Here is a 19,318-nt window from a genome sequence, read left to right as displayed (position 1 = left end):
TTAATATAATACCATGACTATTGACTAACCTACATATACCAGCTAGAAGACTATAGTCCATCATCTGATGTATTGCTAGGAATGCAGTATCACGTTTTATTGCCTCAACCAGTAAGTTTTTATCACTGTAAATAAATATATTCAATTTTTTAATTATTTTTTTGTCCATTTTAGTTTTCTAAGGGTACTAACCAGGAATTGATATAAAGAGGAGCTTCACATGATCCCCTGACTAGGTTTTCATCAAGCAGAACAGCATCTGTTTTACCCTCAGTAACTGTTAAACGATTCCTAACAGAGCCCTGAAATAAACATCTTCAAGTTCTACCTGGCAATTCTTCCCATCCGTTTTTTGTTGCTGGCCTTTTTTTTTACATTTTAAGTTGCTTCATCTACATTCTACAAGCAATGTTCCGGATCTTATCAAAAATTAACTAATTCGCAGATGATTTTTCAGTTTATTCTTGTATTATGTCGAAATAATTTGTTTTCTTCGGTAGAAGACCTTTTTTAAATTCTAACGATCATAAATATTTTAGGATTGAGAGGGATTCCACACAAAAGGGGATGGAGGAAATGTCCCTCTAATGACCGCCAATGACCACTAATGACCTAAAATGACTTCCAACATGAAAATGTTGTAACTATGGTTTTATTCATATTAAACGAAAGCTAGGAACCCAGGGTATACAGTAGCGGCAACGGATCCACTGTTTGACTTTCTAATGACCTCGAACGACCTCTAATGACCTACAAAATAAAAATGCTTTAATTATAGCTTTATGCATATCAAACGAAAGCTAGAAACCAAGGGAAGTATCAGCAACCAATCCAGTGTTTGACCTTCTAATGACATCTAACGACCTTTAATGACCTCCAAATGAGGAATGTTTTAACTGTGGCTTTATGAATATTAAATGAATGCTAGGAATCTAGGTGATATACCACCAAAGAAAGTAGAAGTCGAGTGTTGTTGTTAAATGAAGAAGGGTCAAGAAAAAATATTAANTGTATATTAGGTTGAAGGACTATTTATTTTGAATTATCTCTAATCTAATTTTAATGTTTCTACTTCTTGCAGATTTTATGTGTTCAACAGCAAGGTTGGGGGTCCCCCCCACTCTCCGGTAGTGAGGGATGTGCTTGGTGGAGGAGGATGTAAAGGCACACCTGTATTCCCTGGGTTCATAGCTTTTGTTTAAGATACATAAAGCCATAGTCAAAAACATTTTCATTTTGGAGGTCAGTTTAGGTCATTAGAGGTCACTAGAGGCCATTAAAGTGTCAAACACTAAATTCGTTACTGTTCCTGTATTCCTTGGGTTTTTGGTTTTCGTTTGATATGCATAAGCCATAGTTGAAACATTTTCTATTTCTTGAGGTCATTAGAGGTCATTTGAGGTCAATTAGAGGTCATTAAAATTCAATTCAATTTAATTTTAGGAAATTCGAACACTAATTAGGCGTGTAGCCAAAAAATTGTAAGATTTGAACCAGATTTGAACCCCCTCATCAAACAGAACATCTCCTCCATCCCGTTTGGGGCCGGCAAGGTCTCTTTAATACAGTGGCATTTATTTTTTTACGAATGATTTTCGATGCTATGAGGGGGAACAAAATTAGACATTATGCGGCAATCCTTTAAAATAAATACAAACATATATAAAAACTTGGGAAAAATGATTTTCAAAAGGGGCGTGGGATTTAAGATAAAATATGTACCCCAGTTTTGATGTCGATTAATGCTTATAAGATAAGATAAGGGAGGATCTGAAGGCCACGCCATCTTGGGAGTGCCCAGACCGCCATCGGTGCTAACTCCCATGAGCTTACAGATCAGCAACTGTAGACTGATGAAATCAATTGTATTACCTTAAGATCGTAGCTTTTATCCACCTCCTTCTTGTAGAAAAGGTTCTCAATGATCAGGAGATCCATCTTCATCCCGGTCCCGGTCACACTCTTGTACCCCACCTTGTAGACTCCGACAATCTTACCCAGTAGGGTCTTAGTTCCAGAATCTAAATAGGAAACCCCAGTAACAAAGTTAATTTTACTTCCAATAGGAGAACCTTGTAGAGGATGAAATCCCCGAAAGAGGACTATGAAATCCACAAATCAGTTGTATCGGATCTTGGAACCGGAGAAGACCTTCAACTTCCTCTCCTTTTATACACTCGTAATTAATATGTATTTATATCTATAAGCAATAAATGTACTTCTCAAACCTCTTATCTGTTTGATTCTTCCCTTTAAAAGCGTTGTCTGATCAAGTATGAATTAGATAGCAATGTTTATAATTTTGAAAACTCATTTTCAATTGGAGAACGACAACGTATTCCGCATTATTAATCAGATTAAGGTTTCAAGAATACCATTCTATTGATTAAAAAAGGGTCATTTGCAATTAAGTTTCCATTCCCTTTTCAAGAACTTGTTGACGTTATAAAGGTATTTTCTCACCTTTGCATTGTTTTATGTATTTGAAGTAATGAGGAGCAAACTCGGTGAATGATTGAAACTCAAATCTTGACATTTGCTTTAAGATAAACCGATCATCTCTGCACAACAAAACAACCAAATCAGATCAGATCAAATCAAATCATACTCTGCAGGGATTTGATCAAATGTGTTGGTATCGCCATCAATTTTTGGATGAACACAAAATTGTCAGATCACGTTTTGATAATCCCAAGACAAGAAAGTGCCACGTGGAAAACAGTCGTGACTTAACACACACATTTTTGGAAAGAACATTTACCATCATTTTAAGATTTCTCAAATTAAATCAAATCAAATCTAGTCAAATCGAGTGAAATCAGGTCAAATCTAGTCAAATCAGATCAAATCAGATCAAATCAGATCAAATCAGATCAGTTTCAGAAAATGAAAATGTACAACTTTGTTTGTTATGTTCCTAGTTTTGAAGAATAACAGTCCAGATTTTCCTCCCATAGCCTCCCATCGTCTACAGGTTGAGAGGGAAGCAAGGAATTCAGCTCCTCGGCCTGGGAATATCTCATTCCTAGAATAATTGGGAATAACAGAAAATCTGCCATCTATATATATATACTCTTCTTGTCTGTTTGGGTGTCTATTTGTTTGTGTCCGATAATCGTCAAAACGGCTGAACCGTTCGGGCCCAAATTTGTTTGTGAAATCTCACATGTTCTCAGGGAAGGGTATTGCATGGTTAGTATTAAACCCTGGAAGCCTAGTTCCATATACTGCTAAACCAATAAAAATACAAACCAATACTATTATTTGTGAATGATAATTTATTTTTGGTTTATCTAAAAGGGAAGCGTGGGATTTAAAAGTTAAAAATAGTTTCTGACCTCTAGCTCATAAACATTACTGAAATCTAGCTCATAAATATTATTGAAACAGTAGATTACAGTACAGTAATGTACAGTATAGTAAAAAAGTAAAGCATAGTACAGTGCAATATAGTCCGATACAGTACTATGCAGTATAGTCTGGGTAAAGTACAGTACAGTTTCGTGCACTACAGTACAGGACAATGAAGTAAAGTTTTTTACAGTACAGTCCAACAAGTACAGTACAGTGCACTAATGTACAGTAAATCCCAGCATATCACAGTATTGAAATAAATGCAGTGCAATACACTTCTGTACTTAACAGTGAAGCAAAGTAAAGTACTTCTTACTGTACATTTTCCAGCACTTCTTATTGCACACTTTACGGTTTAATGCAGTACAGTACAGTACTGTACTGTACTGTACTGTACTGTACTGTACTGTACTGTACAGTTATATACCTGAGAAGATGAAATTCCTTTGTAAAGTAGCTACAGCTGTAGAATTGAGCAGTATCACTGCTGAACTGAAGTTCAAGATGCTGATTACTCTCATTCTCATCTAACAAAAATATTCATCAATGATCTTAAAATATTAATTATGTTTCTCGATAATGGATTGCTCAATGCTCAATGATTAATTTCCACTTCTTTTATAATAGTTTTATCTCTTAATAATTTTTCCTCTCCTTTTTTCAATTCTGAATTTACTTGCTTTCTTCTTTCCAATTCCCTGTCGTGACTCGAGACTTGATATATCAATCGTTTCATGTTTATTTAACAAGGAAAGCGTGCTAAAATGAACTAAAGGGAAAATTTTGCTAAAGGGACTGTAAGAATAATTTTAAGAGACCCTCCATGCAAAGATGATGCCCGATTTATAGCAGTATTCGTAAAAGCTTTGTCTGATCAAGTTTGAATTAGATATCCATGTTTTTGTTCCTTTATAAACCGATAATTTTCATTTGCGGTTTTTCTACATATGTGACTTGCACGTTTCTTGCTTATAAGAAGCAATGGAGAAATTCACAGAAATAAACACTTTTCGAGTCAGGAAAACGACACGGTATCTTGATAAAGGTTTCATGGGTACTACCGTTGTAAATCGGGCATTGTCATCTTTGCAATGTATGGTCGCCTTACGCTTACAGTCCCATTGAGCTCAATGTAAATAATTCTGACTTGTGATTGGTAAGGTTGAATATCTCCAAATCTCTCATTGGCTGCTAGCAGGATCCAATGAGAGACTTGTTAGAGAAAAGGTTAACGTTTAACAAACTCCATGGGGGAACAGAAAACAAACTTGTTTAGTCTGATAAATCGAACCTGCTAGAAAATGTTGATATGCATCTGTGTTGAGAAGATAATAGATAATGGAAGAAGGTTCCGTCTCCGCCACCAGGATGGGAGAAGGTGGGTCTAAATGGGACCCGGAGAGGGTTATGATGAGATGGTGACCTGGAGGAAACGGACTAGTGATCAGATCTTCCTTCTCATGCGGCATTATTGTTGAAATAAACTTCTTCACAGTATCATTATCCTTAATTTTAAAATTCAGTGATGGTGATGGACCAAACCTCTGTAGAGTAAAAAAGTAGATGTTATTTCCACATTTATTGAATATATTTGGGTCTGGGTTGACCCTCGTCAGTTCTAACGATATAATAACCAAACCATGAAAATCGATAAAAAAAAAAAAAAAAAATTTTGTTCAAAATCACAAGAAAATAAACAAACAAAAAAGATGATTCAACATAAAAATTTATTAATCCATAATATTGATAGAGTCGAAAGTTACCCCCAGGATTATGACCTAAAGGCTGCGATTAAATTTTTTTTCTTGATTTTGCGAAGATCTGAGTAACACAACCAAATTCAAGCCAAGCTATTATTGTCGAAAAATATATTTCAAGAAATTATATTTTACCGTTTTCTTGATTTTGCGAAGATCTGAGTAACACAACCAAATTCAAGCCATGCTATTATTATCGAAAAATATATTTCAAGAAATTATATTTTACCGTTTTCTTGATTTGCTGTGGGTCGGAAGATTCTACAGAAGCCGGAAGACTACTCGCATTCTTTTTTCTAACAAATATTAATAGTCAACATTTACAGGGAATAAGATTTATAATTTTTATATTCCTTTCACCAGTGCTAACTGCCTCCAATCCGGATACGTTGGATCTGCAGCATTTTGGCTTAACCGAATCCGCGAAAAAATGCGGATTCACGAATCTTGATCCAAGGAGCAAAAAATTGACAATAACGGCTAAAAAAAATTTCTCTCTTGACACAAATTTTAGCAAAAAAAAATAACATTTTTGAAAAGTTTTCAATTGTATAAAAATCTGAAAATTTAGAATAAATATTTAGGACTTGGATCAAAATGAAATGGATGCTAAGCACTCCATTCGACACAAATATTAAATTCATGGATACAGGAAGTCTAATTTATTGAGCTACAGCTACTACAGTTTTCTCGCAACCCCCGATCCGATCAAAATACTATTTTATGCTATTCAATAGTTCTACGCTCAGTTCTAACTTATCTTATTCTTAGCCAAGACGATTTTACAAAAATAAGAATAAAAGATTAAAAAGAGAAAAAGGTATAATCAAACATAAAGTAAGCCAAATCGGCGCGAATAAAAAAAGATGCTTAAAAATGCCCATTTTTGGTAAAACCTATACATTTTTCACAACCCATTTATAAGGCATATTTTATTTTTTATACATTACAAATAAATATATCATTTTTATCTCTAAAAGTTGTTAGTTCATCGTCGAAAAATGCTAACAATCAACCACAAGTTTATGTTAAATATAATATAAACAATTAATTGTTAAACCTTAGGTCTAACTAAATGATACATGGTGGGGGTTGAAAAGTGTTTATTGGTTAAAACTTGTTACGGAATATATAGGAGCGTTTTTACTTTCTGTGGGGGGATTTAGGGAGCTTCTCAACTGCTGGAATTGATGAGTCTTCAGAACACGGAGCAGTCTGGAGCAGAACTGTAGAATGCTGCTTCTGTAGGGAACTGCTTTAAGCTGTAGGTGTAGATGAACCTTTAGAGCTGTCTGGAGCAGAACTGTAGAATGCTGCTTCTGTAGGGAACTGCTTTAAGCTGTAGGTGTAGATGAACCTTTAGAGCTGTCTGGAGCAGAACCGTAGAAGGCTGCTTCTGTAGGGAACTGCTTTAAGCTGTAGGTGTAGATGAACTTTCTGGTCCAGGACTTGGTCCGAAAATGATAATTCTATTCTGATTTTAGAATATCTATAAAATCCCCTTTTGATGGTACAGAGTTGGTTTAGAACTCCGGAGCTGCTGGAAGATTAGCTACAACTGATAATATCATCTTTCCAAGATTTCAACGTTAGGTTTAAGGCGTAACCTTAACCTTGAGTCTATACTTAAAAATACACAGTGCTCACAGGATGTTCACAAAAAATACAAACATATAAATACATTTTAACTATTCATAAAAGCACAAATATCAATTCTTAAAGAATCTGTTACATTCGTTTGTGAATTTTACAAAATAGGAGTTTTAGTTTATGTAAACACCCAGCCGAGTTCCCATATACAGAAATAATTGATTCCAACCATGATCTGACATTCTTTGTTAAAAATATGCACTTTGAACTCCGTTACAAAATATATAACTTTTCTGTTCCTTTTCCTTTTATTTCTAATTTTTATATTTTTTAAGATTTGGGGGGAAATATTCCCACAACCTCTATTTTTGGAGGTTTTCAAATATTTTCTCTTTAAACACTTAATTTTGAATGTTTTTTTTATTTTTCATAAATAAATGATTGCTTACTACTTACGGATTTTAATTCAAATCTTCATCTTGTTTGAGACAAAACATGTTTTTTAACAAATAATTTAATTAATAACTATGTGAAATGTGATTATCATGCTGCTTAAATAAATGACGACTAACCTCGGTGCTGAGCCATTAAGGCTCAACAATCGTTTGTTCCACTGCTGCTGAGCCATTATCACATCACGGGTTAATATCTCCAAAATCTGAATATTTCAATGATTAAACCGATTGAGTTAAATAGGTGACTAAGCATCTTAACTATTTGATCCATCATCGAGCACATTGATGTACCTTGAGCAAAACTCTTGATCCGGCCCCGAACATATTAATAATCCCTAGATCCGTCCCCGAGGATATTGTTCTACCTGATTGACCCAGAGCATGATAATTCTTATATCCGTTCCATAGCATATTCATGTTTACATATTGATCCGTTGATCCGTCCCTAAGCATATTAATGTGCCTCCAGCATGTTAATCCCTAGATCAGCCCCTAAGCAGTGAGCATATTCATGTACCTGGAGCATATCAATCCCTTGATCCGTCCCTGAGCAGTGATCAAATTCATGTACCTGGACCATATCAATCCTTTGATTCGTCCCTGAGCAGTAAACATATTCATGTACCTGGAGCATATCAATCCTTTGATCCGTCCCTGAGCAGTGAGCATATTCATGTACCTGGAGCATATCAATCCTTTGATCCGTCCCTGAGCAGTGAGCATATTTAAGTACCTGTACCATATCAATCCCTTGATTCGTCCCTGAGCAGTAAGCATATTCATGTACCTGGAGCAAATCAATCCTTTGATCCGTCCCTGAGCAGTGAGCATATTTATGTACCTGGAGCATATCAATCCTTTGATCCGTCCCTGAGCAGTGAGCATATTTATGTACCTGGAGCATATCCATCCCTTGATTCGTCCCTGAGCAGTAAGCATATTCATGTACCTGGAGCATATCAATCCCTTGATCCGTCCCTGAGCAGTGAGCATATTTATGTACCTGGAGCATATCAATTCCTTGATCCGTCCCTGAGCATATCTGCTCTTCTAGTTTTTCCACCCTGGCCCTGTACTCCTTAAAGTCGTCCTCCTGCTGGCCCAACAGCCTTTTTATATCAGCATTCTCACCCTGCAATAGATTATATTTGCATTTTGATCTTACAGGTATCTTACAGTGGCATTTCTTTCAAGAATTTTCAAATATCTTGCTTTCATATTCAATTTTATTTAAGAATTAAATCTGGTAAATAAAATAAAGTAAAAAAATTAATGTAGATAAAAGTGCATTCGGGTCCTCACTGTTTTACTTCATACATGGTTACCCCCAAACTTTTGAGACGTCTGTACGGAATTTTTACTTTCTGTTTCCTTATTTTACCCTCGGGATCCCCCTGGGTTCCCATAAAAAAAATCAGGCCTTTCGGTCCAGCCGTTTTTCTTCAAATTTTTATTTATCGCCAAAACAAAAATAATTCCTACAAATGTAGATTCAAAAATTAGGGTCATTACAATTTCACTTTTGTAATTCTTAATGACCATTTAGAACACTACACCCCATCCCTTTTCATACTAGTTGTCAAAGAAGAACTTACAGGGTGTCCCAAAAAAGAGGAATTCCCAAACTTCAAACTTGAGTAAAATTTACTACAATCAGAAATATTCAGAAGATATCAAAAATGTCCCAATTCGTCAACATGTGTCCAATATTGAGGAACACCCTGTACTTGAAATACAAAAAAAATTGATAAATTAAGTTTCGACCTTGATCTCATGAAGTGTTTCAAGTACATCACTGTATATACTGCTCCCATGCTTCTTTAGTACTTTCATTTTCTCCAGCATTTCGGTCTGTTGAAGAACTTTAATATCCGGCAGTTCTGGAGTTGTACAGGGTGGAACTAGTTTCAGCATCTTAACAATATGGTTTTTATTTATACACCCTGTAGCAGAATTTTAATCAGTTCTGGGGGGGGGGGGAGAAAATAAATTTACCGGAAGTTTAGAGTACTTGAATGTGGTGACAGCGTCCATTTTACCGAAGCAGGTTAAATGCTCCTGGTGCAGAGAATGGCTACATTTAGCATCAGGTCTAAAAAAAACTAAATTCAGTGGTGAGAAGTTAGCAAATATTTTGGAATACCAATTTTCTTTTCATGTAAGCTGGTTCTCTTAATATCTAGGTATCCTACCTGTCTGACCCCACCTTGTCAGCTAGTTCTCATAATATCTAGATTTCCTACCTGTCTGACCCCACCTTGTCAGCTGGTTCTCATAATATCTAGATTTCCTACCTGTCTGACCCCACCTTGTCAGCTGGTTCTCTTAATATCTAGATTTCCTACCTGTCTGACCCCTCCTTGTCAGCTGGTTCTCATAATATCTAGATTTCCTACCTATCTGACCCCACCTTGTCAGCTGGTTCTCATAATATCTAGATTTCCTACCTGTCTGACACCTCCTTGTCAGCTTGTTCTCATAATATCTAGATTTTCTACCTGTCTGACCCCCTTCTTGTCAGCTAGTTCTCATAATATCTAGATTTCCTACCTGTATGACCCCCTCCTTGTCAGCTGGTTCTCTTAATATCTAGATTTCCTACCTGTCTGACCCCCTCCTTGTCAGCTGGTTCTCGTGGAATATGATGTGCAGGAACATGGCGAAGGAGAGAGACCAGGTGTCCACTGTGACAGGAACTATGGGTGTGATGAGCTCACACTCCGTGCAGTACTTCCACATCATCAGCTTGTCTACCTCTTCTCCCATTATGGGAGCCTCCAGCTCCTAGATAGAAGACAGCAGATGTAAAAATCCGCCATTATGTTTTGATGAGAATCCGAAAATTATTAGATTAGAAGGAAATTCTCCTTGTCCCCCCCTCTATTCCGGCTTCTTGCAAAACAAATCAACAGAATTTGACGTTTTTTTGTCAAAATTAAATCTTCCATTTAAAACAAAATAAAAAATATGTTATCGAAAATAATAGTGGATTAAGGTTAAAGAGTTTAAGAAAATCAAAATACATTAAAGGAAGTGACCGCCAATGTATGGTAGTTAAACTGAGAATGTAGTATTGAGGAGACATTTTTAGGAATCATTTGAGATCTTTGAGACGTTTTTATTTGTTCAGCAAGAGCGCAATTTCAGTCTTTAAAATCCCCATAGATTATTGATTTTTTAAAGGATGATTTTGAGAATCAGTTTTTAAAAAGTTATTCAACAACAACGACAACGAAATTCTACAGTTAACTAATTAGTTGTTCAGGAACAGGTTGCGAAAGTCAAATTAACTATTTTCATCGAAAATAACTAATCTTATTCAGTTATTGGTTTCTGTAATGTCTCATTGTTCACAAACATTATCTGTATATTTCCTGGAATTTTTATTGAAATGACAAGATATAAAGAATTTGAAGAAATCTGGGAACAATTGTAACGAATAAAAAATTCAATATGATGATGAAAAAGAAATATTTGATTCATGAGACGCCGGGAACAACGGACCCGCCATGTTTGAAACCCAGAGAGGGTTAAAATTGATCAAGGGGTTGGAAAGACCAGACATGGAAGAATACATCCACCATCTGAGGCGCAGAGATCCCGGTGTGGCGTTACTTCTGGATAAACGTTAAATAATGGTAGTATATTCTACGCAGCAAATTTTCCGCGGCATCCCCGCATATTTTTGCAGTGTTCCATCTATACTCTTTTCATATTAAATTACTCAGTATCGTGTGTTATTTCTAACGTAAATATAGTATGTGTAAAATCATGGCATTATTCAATTCAGTTAAGGTTATTTACTTTATTAAGCTTCAAAACATCATTAAAAAGTTTTATATGTCTCAAATGAATCCCAAAATATTTCTCCATAATACTACATTCTCAGAATTTAACCACCGTACATTGCCGGTCACTCCCTTTAACTGAGCTGAGAATTTTTGTGTCGGATACTTATAATCCCAGTTTCTTGATCTCGATATCTACAGTCGACATTTTTCAATTTAACACTAATTCTCCTTTCTTTTTTTGTGGTGGGGATATCCGCAATTTCTCTGTTCTCTTATTGGTTGAGCGCAAAAATTCCTGGCCTCCGATTGAACATTAACGGGATATCTGATTGAAACTAAAATGGAATATCGAAAAAAAAAATAATCTCTAGCAAGCATTGATCTCGACATTCACAATGCGTGAGTTCTCTGTTTGTTTGATTCTAGAGTATAGTTGGCATAATTGTACAGTGTACTGCACCTGCATGTGTACAGAAATAGAACCACCGCCATGGCAGAATCTACGCGTATGGGTCAGTATCGGTGTATTACACTACAGAAAAAAAAACTTATAAATGATTAACATAAATAATTTATAACTACTAAAAAATAAAAATCTCCTTATTTTTTTAATAAATTTTTTTGAGATTGAGATTTTATTTCTTTATGATAAACCGATTGAAGAAGTTTTTTTCACCTGTTTATTAGGACAATGGTAGTCCTTATTGAAACAGAACAGTTCTAGAAATCCACCAAGAGAAATATCATAGTTCCCGTACATTCCCATATCCACTACCCAGGGAACAACACAGAAATTAGGATACACATGACATGATTTACCTAAATAGAACATGTCGGATTATACACGTTATAAGAATGATTTAACATGAAGGATGATAAACGTGACCAGAACACATGAAGGATGAGACACATGATAAGACTTAACTAAACTAAATAAAACATGGCGGATATTAAATAAAAAATGGCAGATGATACACGTGACAAGATTTAACAAAATAAAACATGGCGGATGATAAACGTGACAAGATATAACAAAATAAAAGATGGCGGATGATACGCGTGACAAGATTTAACAAAATAAAAGATGGCGGATGATGATACACGTGACAAGATATAACAAAATAAAGGATGGCGGATGATACACGTGACAAGGTTTAACAAAATAAAGGTGGCGGATGATACACGTGGCAAGATTTAACAAAATAAAAGATGGCGGATGATACACATGACAAGATTTAACAAAATAAAAGATGGCGGATGATACACATGACAAGATTTAACAAAATAAAAGATGGCGGATGATACACGTGGCAAGATTTAATGAAATAAAAAATGATGGATGATAAACAAATGAAGCGTGACAGGGTTTAACGAAATTTTAATTTGCGAACCAACCCATGATTTAATTTTATTGGTTCAGTTGGATAATAATTATAAAACTAACTTGAAAAGCTAGAGAAAAGAACAGGAAGGTTTTCACAGTGATCATCTGGTAGTTGAATAGCCCGCTTAGCCCGGACTGGAGTAGGAGCAGTCTTCTGGATGGTTCCTGTTCTCCAACCCGCGGCTCGGAACAGAGCTACAGAGTTCTGGACTCCGGGTGTATCCGCGGACTGGTTCAGCTTCTCTTGTATGAACCCTTTACACCAGGGATGAATCTCCATTGTTTTCTCAAGGTCTGAACAAAAAAACTCCAATAAACTCTTTTAAGGTTAAAATAGATTTGCTTAATTTAATTTTTACTTTTGTTTTTTATATTTTTGATCGTTTGATAATATACTTAAAGAGACTTAAAACATAATTTTGAGTGACCAATTCCATTTAAAGAGATTCAGAACCTGAAATAACAAGGATGTCTTATTCATCCTTGATCAGACAAAGGTTGAAAGGTTGAAAGGTGACCGATGTGAATCCTCTCTATTTGTGAAGCTAACATGAAATTACGTCGACAATTCCTTTAAGATAGGAAAGGTGAAAAAAAACCTTTATCTGAAGTCTTGAAGACACTTTCCTCGTCCTCCATTTCTTCAAGAACATCCATTCCCTCCAAAACCTCCGGGACCATCCCCTCCAGGCTCCTGGTCTCCACCTTGATGAAGGGGGAGATGGATATAGCGAACTTATCCTCCTCCTCCTCAACCTTCTCCTTGATCTTGCTGCTAATCCAACCATACTCGTTCAGGATAAAACTTCTCTCATACTTCCAGTTGTACTTCAACAGCAGCAGTCGCTTCAGGATTGCCTGAACACACGGAATCTAAACCTCTGATATAGCCAGAACAATACTATTCTCCTCTTGGAGTTTATTAACTATATATATTGGGAATACGGTTCAAATCTGATAAATACCTTGAGTTTGATTAAAGTTGATCTATTCTTCCCCTGGAGAATAATAATTCAGGTGAATAAAGTTCAAATCTAATAAATACCTTGAGTTTAACTTAAGTTGATCTATTCTTCCCATGGAGAATAATAATTCAGGTGAATAAAGTTCAAATATAATAAATACCTTGAGCCCCTAGAGTATAATAGTTTATAGGAATAAAGTTCAAATGAAGTAAATACCTTGATTTTTAATAGAATTAATCTATTCTCCCCTAGAGAATAATAGTTCAGGGGAATAAAGTTCAAATATAATAAATACCTTGAGTTTGACTACAGTTGATCTAGTCTTCCCATGGAGCTTAATAATAATTCAGAGGAATATAGTTCAAATGGTACCAGTACAAACGTCGGACGCACAAACGTCGGACGCCACAAACGTCGGACAGTACAAACGTCGGACGCACAAACGTCAGACCAGTACAAACGNTTTTTTGATCGCTCAAAAACTTATAATTCCAGATGAGCGCATATGAAAAATTGGCTTTAAAAATGGCAGGCTGGTCATTCTGCGGATAAAATATCAAGAAAAGGTGGGATATTTTCACACAGTCTGACGTTTGTACTGGTCCGATGTTTGTACTGGTCCGACGTTTGTACTGGTCCGACATTTGTACTGTCCGACGTTTGTAAGTCTTATGTTTGTACCGTCCGACGTTTGTGGGTCCGACGTCTGTACTGGTACCGTTCAAATATAATAAAAACCTTGAGTTTGACTAAAGTTGATCTATTCTTCCCATGGAGAATAATAATTCAGGTGAATAAAGTTCAAATCTAATAAATACCTTGAGTTTAACTTAAGTTGATCTATTCTTCCCATGGAGAATAATAATTCAGGTGAATAAAGTTCAAATCTAATAAATACCTTGAGTTTAACTTAAGTTGATCTATTCTTCCCATGGAGAATAATAATTCAGGGGAATATAGTTCAAATATAATAAATACCTTGAGTTTGACTTAAGTTGATCTATTCTTCCCATGGAGAATAATAATTCAGGGAAATATAGTTCAAATATAATAAAAACCTTGAGATTGATTTCAGTTGATCTATTCTTCCCATGGAGTATAATAATTCAGGGGAATAAAGTTCAAATATAGTAAATACCGTGAGTTTGACTAAAGTTGATCTGTTCATCCGATAGAGCATAATAATTCAGGGGAATCTTTATCTTTATTTATTCAAATATAGAAAATGCATTGAGTTTGACTAAAGTTGATCTATTCTTTCCATGGAGAATAATAATTCAGGGGAATAAAGTTCAAATATAGAAAATGCCTTGAGTTTAACTAGAGTTCTTCAATTTTCCCTATAGTATAATAATTCAGGGGAATAAAGTTCAAATATGGAAAATACCTTGAGTTTGACTAAAATTGACCGATTTTCCCCCTGGAGTATAATAATTCAGGGGAATAAAGTTCAAATATGTAAAATACCTTGAGTTTGACTAAAATTGACCGATTTTCCCCCTGGAGTATAATAATTCAGGGGAATAAAGTTCAAATATGGAAAATACCTTGAGTTTGACTAAAATTGACCGATTTTCCCCCTGGAGTATAATAGTTCCGCCTAGTTCAGGGGAACAACCATCAAATACAAGTAAGCTTCGCCTTAATAATAAACATTTTTATATTGTTTATGTTTATTTATTAATTAATTAATTAATTAATTAAAGGGAACCGCTGGGGGTATTCTGTCCCCCAGTCGACCTCACCAGTACAGTACCCCGCGATACGCATTTCAAACACGCCTAGGGTTGACTGACAGTCCCCCCAGGTTTTAGTGATAACAATTATTATTAAGGTCAGTCCACCTTATAATTTAGAGAAAAAGTTTGGATTTAAAACATATTATTTGAAATGTTAGGAATCATATTGAAACTAAGACCACCTTCAACAAATGGAACCCTGGAAGAAACACAATTTTAACCATATTTATCAAACATCATACATAGACAATAAACATATACCGTCATTGTCGTGTATATCAATACAATGAAGCGGACTTTCTATTTCAATTTATATTTATATCAAACTTTTAAACAACATGGGTATTCGATACACACGCATAAACATGGAAACAAAGAAAAGCTGTAAAAGAAAAGATTATTTTAATGTTTACTTGTAAACTTGTAATTGGAAGAAGGCTTGTTAGAAATCAAAGCCCATAAACAGAAAAGTCGTCTTCATTGATATAATTGCATATTGCAGTATGATTGAAAAATCAAAGGAAGTTGCGGGAGAAAAATGTCTCTACATGTAATTAAATATTAATCTATGTACCTTTCTTGTTCCTCTGGCGGATTTTCTACGTAGAATGATTGGCAGGTTCCCATGACCGGTGCGGTCATCATAGAGTCAATAGAAGTGATAATCTTCCCGCCGGTCAAACGTTCTAGTCTCTCAAGTACCCTGCATCATCATCAAATCTATTTAGTCTGCTCAGAAAATGGTTCAGTTATTTAACAATGATTGCCTTTCTGCACTGAAAAGGAAAAGAAAGAGTGTAACAAATGTTTACCTGAATTTAACATTAAGAGCTAAACTGACCCCTTCTCTGAGAAAAATATCCTGAGCCAGCCTTGAGGCTGTTTTTTCCACGAGGACTATATTGGGTTTGGACTGGAGGAGCTTCATGGTCATGTTCTTTATATACTCTTCCTCCTGAATATAAACTCAGATATTTAAACAGAAATAAGAGGATCAAATCAAATCAAACCATAATACTGACAGACAAGACTGGCAAGGTGGACAAGGCTGGCAAGGTGGACAAGACGAGCAAGACTCGCAAGACGAGCAAGACGCACAAGACTCGCAAGACGAATTAACAGGAAAGACAGAAAAGACCGATAAAACAGGCAATTGTGAGAGGCCCTTTACTTAAGTTTTCCTTTGGCTACAAATCCGAAAACAGAAAGTTTGTCATTTTGATGAATTGATTGATTGATTGGTTATGTACCTGAAGTGTTAGTGTATCTAAGGCCATCATCCTGTTCTCATCTCTCTGATACACAATACTATTGGCCACCAGAGCAATCCTTGAAAAAATAGAGCATTTTGTATTAGTAACTTTGAAACAACCTCTGACCAAAAAAGTATTAAGATGAACAAACTAAGAAAGAGAATGCCTATTGCCTATCCATGATTTAAAAATCTAAACCAAATCTCTAATTAAAAAACATATATTTAAGACAAACAAAGATGTGATTTATGTACAGCAAAAAAAACCGTCTTCTGATTTTTCTAGCTTAAACTGTTGTACATTGTATAACCTTTACAATTATCAGGAAATAAATCCTAAAAAATACCTTGGTTTATCCAACTGAGTAGCCATTTTTCGATGGGTTAGTTTTAAACTACAAACTTCCCCTGGAATCAGTCTACTGTGCTTCCTGTTTCCTCCTGCTACACACTTGACCTGAATAATATGTAATTTGGGAAAATTGGGAATCAGTCTACTGTTTTTGCTGTTATCTCCTCCTATACATTTGACCTGAACAGTATAGTATTTAGGAATCTGTCTACTATGTTACACATTTGACCTGAACAGTATTATAATTGGAAATCAATCTGCTATGTTTCCTGTTTCCTCCTGCTACACATTTGACCTGAACAGTATTATAATTAGGAATCTGTCTACAATGTTTCCTTTTTCCTCCTGCTACACACATGACCTGAACAGTATTATAATTGGGAATCTGTCTACAATGTTTCCTTTTTCCTCCTGCTACACACATGACCTGAACAGTATTATAATTGGGAATAATCTAATGTGGTTTCAGTTTCCTCCTGCAACACATTTGACATGAACAGTATTATAATTGGGAGTCAGTCTACTGTAGTTCCTGTTTCTCTTGCTATACACTTGACCTGAACAGTATATAATTGGGAATCAGTCTACTGCAGTTCTTGTTTCTCTTGCTACACACTTGACCTGAACAGTTTTGTAATTGGGAATCAGTCTACTGTGGTTCCTGTTTCCTCCTTCTACACACTTGACCTGAACAGCATTGTAATTGGGAATCAGTTAACTTTGTTTCCTGTTTCTCTTGCTACACACTTGACCTAAACAGTATTATACTTGGGAATCAGTCTACTATGTTTCCTGTTTCCTCCTGCTACACATTTGACCTGAACAGTATTATACTTGGGAATCAGTCTACTATGTTTCCTGTTTCCTCCTGCTACACATGTGACCTGAACAGTATTGTAATTGGGAATCAGTCTACTGTGGTTCCAGTTTCCTCCTGCTACACATTTGACCTGAACAGTATAATAATTGGGAATCAGTCTACTGTGGTTCCTGTTTCCTCCTGCTACACATTTGAACTGAACAGTATAATAATTGGGAATCAGTCTACTATGTTTCCAGTTTCCTATTGCTACTCACTTGACCTAAACCGTATCATGATTGGAAAACAGTCTTTACATTAATACTTAAAGTTTAAGTAACATTCATCAGCTAAAATTACTAAACAAAACTGGACTCGAACAACCTTAAATCCTAGTACCTTAACATAGCATCTAATATCCATATCATCAGAATTCTTTCTCAGATCTGGAGTAACTGTTCTTATTGTCTCATCTATATCAAAATATTCATAATTTTTACCGTAATGGTGAATAAATGAACGAAAGAATATGAATAAATGAATAAATGAATAAATGAATAAATGAATAAATGAATAAATGAATGAATAAATGAATGAATGAATAAATGAATAAATGAATAAATGAATAAATGAATAAATGAATAAATGAATAAATGAATAAATGAATAAATGAATAAATGAATAAATGAATAACCGAATAAATGAATAAATAAATAAATGAATGAATGAATAAATGAATAAATGAATAAATGAATAAATGAATAAATGAATAAACGAATAAATGAATACATGAATAAATGAATAAATGAATAAACGAATGAATGAATACATGAATAAATGAATAAATGAATAAATGAATAAATGAATAAATGAATAAATGAATGAATAAATAAATAAATGAATGAATGTTCCTGCTAGATCTTGAAGGATGGATCTCCAGGCTGGAGTAAGATTGTATCCGGCAGATACACGGTCCAGGTAAACCTCTTCATGCTCCCTACAACAATATATCTGCAGGTACAGTTGCTAGAAAAATTATAAATAGAAAAAAGGTACCAGCTACAACTAAAAACAGGAGTTATCTCAAGATTCCTGTATTTCCAATAATAAGGGAAGAATTAGTTTTTTAAATATTAGATGAAGTGTATCTGTATCTATATTTTCTAAACTAACCTAAGGTATCTTGAATTTAGATCAAGTGTATCTTTATCTTTATCTAAATTCTAAACGAAATCATCTTGTATCTAGATCAAGTGTATCTTTATCTATTCTTTACTAACCTGTATCTTGTATCTAGATCAAGTATATCTGTATCTATTACATACTAACCTGTATCTTATATCTAGATCAAGTGTATCTGTATCTATTCTTCACTAACCTGAATCTTGTATCTAGATCAAGTATATCTGTATCTATTCTTAACTAACCTGTATCTTGTATCTAGATCAAGTTTATCTGTATCTATTCTTTCCTAACCTGTATCTTGTATCTAGATCAAGTGTAAATGTATCTATTCTTAACTAACTTGTATCTTGTATCTAGATCAAGTATATCTGTATCTATTCTTTACTAATCTGTATCATGTAACTAGATCAAGTGTATCTGTATCTATATTCTAAACTAACCTGTATCTTGTATATAGATCAAATGTATCTGTATCTATATTCTAAACTAACCTGTATCTTGTATCTAGATCAAGTGTATCTGTATCTAGAGTTCCGTGTTCTGCAAAGTTCTCTCTGAGGTTACAAATATCAACCTAAATGAATTGAGTTTTATCCACAAAATTAAATTTTCTAATTCCCATATTTTTGCAACCTGATAGTTAAACCTTTGATATTAGATCGTACCGAATTCATAACTTGAAATATCTAAGGTGT

The 19,318-nt window shown here is 34.8% G+C and overlaps 1 protein-coding gene and 1 long non-coding RNA gene across 2 annotated transcripts in view; both read right to left on the bottom strand.

The window, feature by feature from the left end:
- LOC111711402 (1-phosphatidylinositol 3-phosphate 5-kinase) overlaps positions 1 to 19,318 on the bottom strand; it is a 31,189-nt gene that overhangs the window by 2,417 nt on the left and 9,454 nt on the right. Inside the window, exons 15-39 of the mRNA XM_023485749.1 lie at positions 19,115 to 19,197; positions 18,350 to 18,435; positions 17,838 to 17,911; positions 16,635 to 16,744; positions 16,286 to 16,364; positions 15,848 to 15,990; positions 15,610 to 15,738; positions 14,844 to 14,937; positions 12,931 to 13,189; positions 12,392 to 12,625; positions 11,624 to 11,766; positions 11,408 to 11,479; positions 9,759 to 9,940; positions 9,152 to 9,248; positions 8,921 to 9,070; positions 8,160 to 8,288; positions 7,274 to 7,359; positions 5,341 to 5,407; positions 4,646 to 4,859; positions 3,782 to 3,881; positions 2,918 to 3,025; positions 2,464 to 2,561; positions 1,873 to 2,021; positions 193 to 302; positions 30 to 125 (exon numbers count right to left, since the gene is read on the bottom strand). Of these exons, the coding sequence (XP_023341517.1) occupies positions 30 to 125; positions 193 to 302; positions 1,873 to 2,021; positions 2,464 to 2,561; positions 2,918 to 3,025; positions 3,782 to 3,881; positions 4,646 to 4,859; positions 5,341 to 5,407; positions 7,274 to 7,359; positions 8,160 to 8,288; positions 8,921 to 9,070; positions 9,152 to 9,248; positions 9,759 to 9,940; positions 11,408 to 11,479; positions 11,624 to 11,766; positions 12,392 to 12,625; positions 12,931 to 13,189; positions 14,844 to 14,937; positions 15,610 to 15,738; positions 15,848 to 15,990; positions 16,286 to 16,364; positions 16,635 to 16,744; positions 17,838 to 17,911; positions 18,350 to 18,435; positions 19,115 to 19,197 (3,092 nt within the window). The remainder of the gene's footprint in view (positions 1 to 29; positions 126 to 192; positions 303 to 1,872; positions 2,022 to 2,463; positions 2,562 to 2,917; positions 3,026 to 3,781; positions 3,882 to 4,645; positions 4,860 to 5,340; positions 5,408 to 7,273; positions 7,360 to 8,159; positions 8,289 to 8,920; positions 9,071 to 9,151; positions 9,249 to 9,758; positions 9,941 to 11,407; positions 11,480 to 11,623; positions 11,767 to 12,391; positions 12,626 to 12,930; positions 13,190 to 14,843; positions 14,938 to 15,609; positions 15,739 to 15,847; positions 15,991 to 16,285; positions 16,365 to 16,634; positions 16,745 to 17,837; positions 17,912 to 18,349; positions 18,436 to 19,114; positions 19,198 to 19,318) is intronic.
- LOC111711403 (uncharacterized) lies at positions 6,198 to 6,837 on the bottom strand. Its single transcript, XR_002767252.1, has 2 exons — positions 6,546 to 6,837; positions 6,198 to 6,468 (listed from the first exon to the last, which is right to left on the bottom strand). It is a non-coding gene; the product is annotated as an uncharacterized LOC111711403 (long non-coding RNA).

Source organism: Eurytemora carolleeae, unplaced genomic scaffold, assembly GCF_000591075.1.
Source record: "Eurytemora carolleeae unplaced genomic scaffold, Eaff_2.0 scaffold1100, whole genome shotgun sequence".
NCBI classification, from domain to species: Eukaryota; Metazoa; Arthropoda; class Copepoda; order Calanoida; family Temoridae; genus Eurytemora; species Eurytemora carolleeae.
The sequence above is the reverse complement of the archived record's forward strand: the minus strand, read 5'-3'. Positions and strand labels throughout refer to the sequence as shown.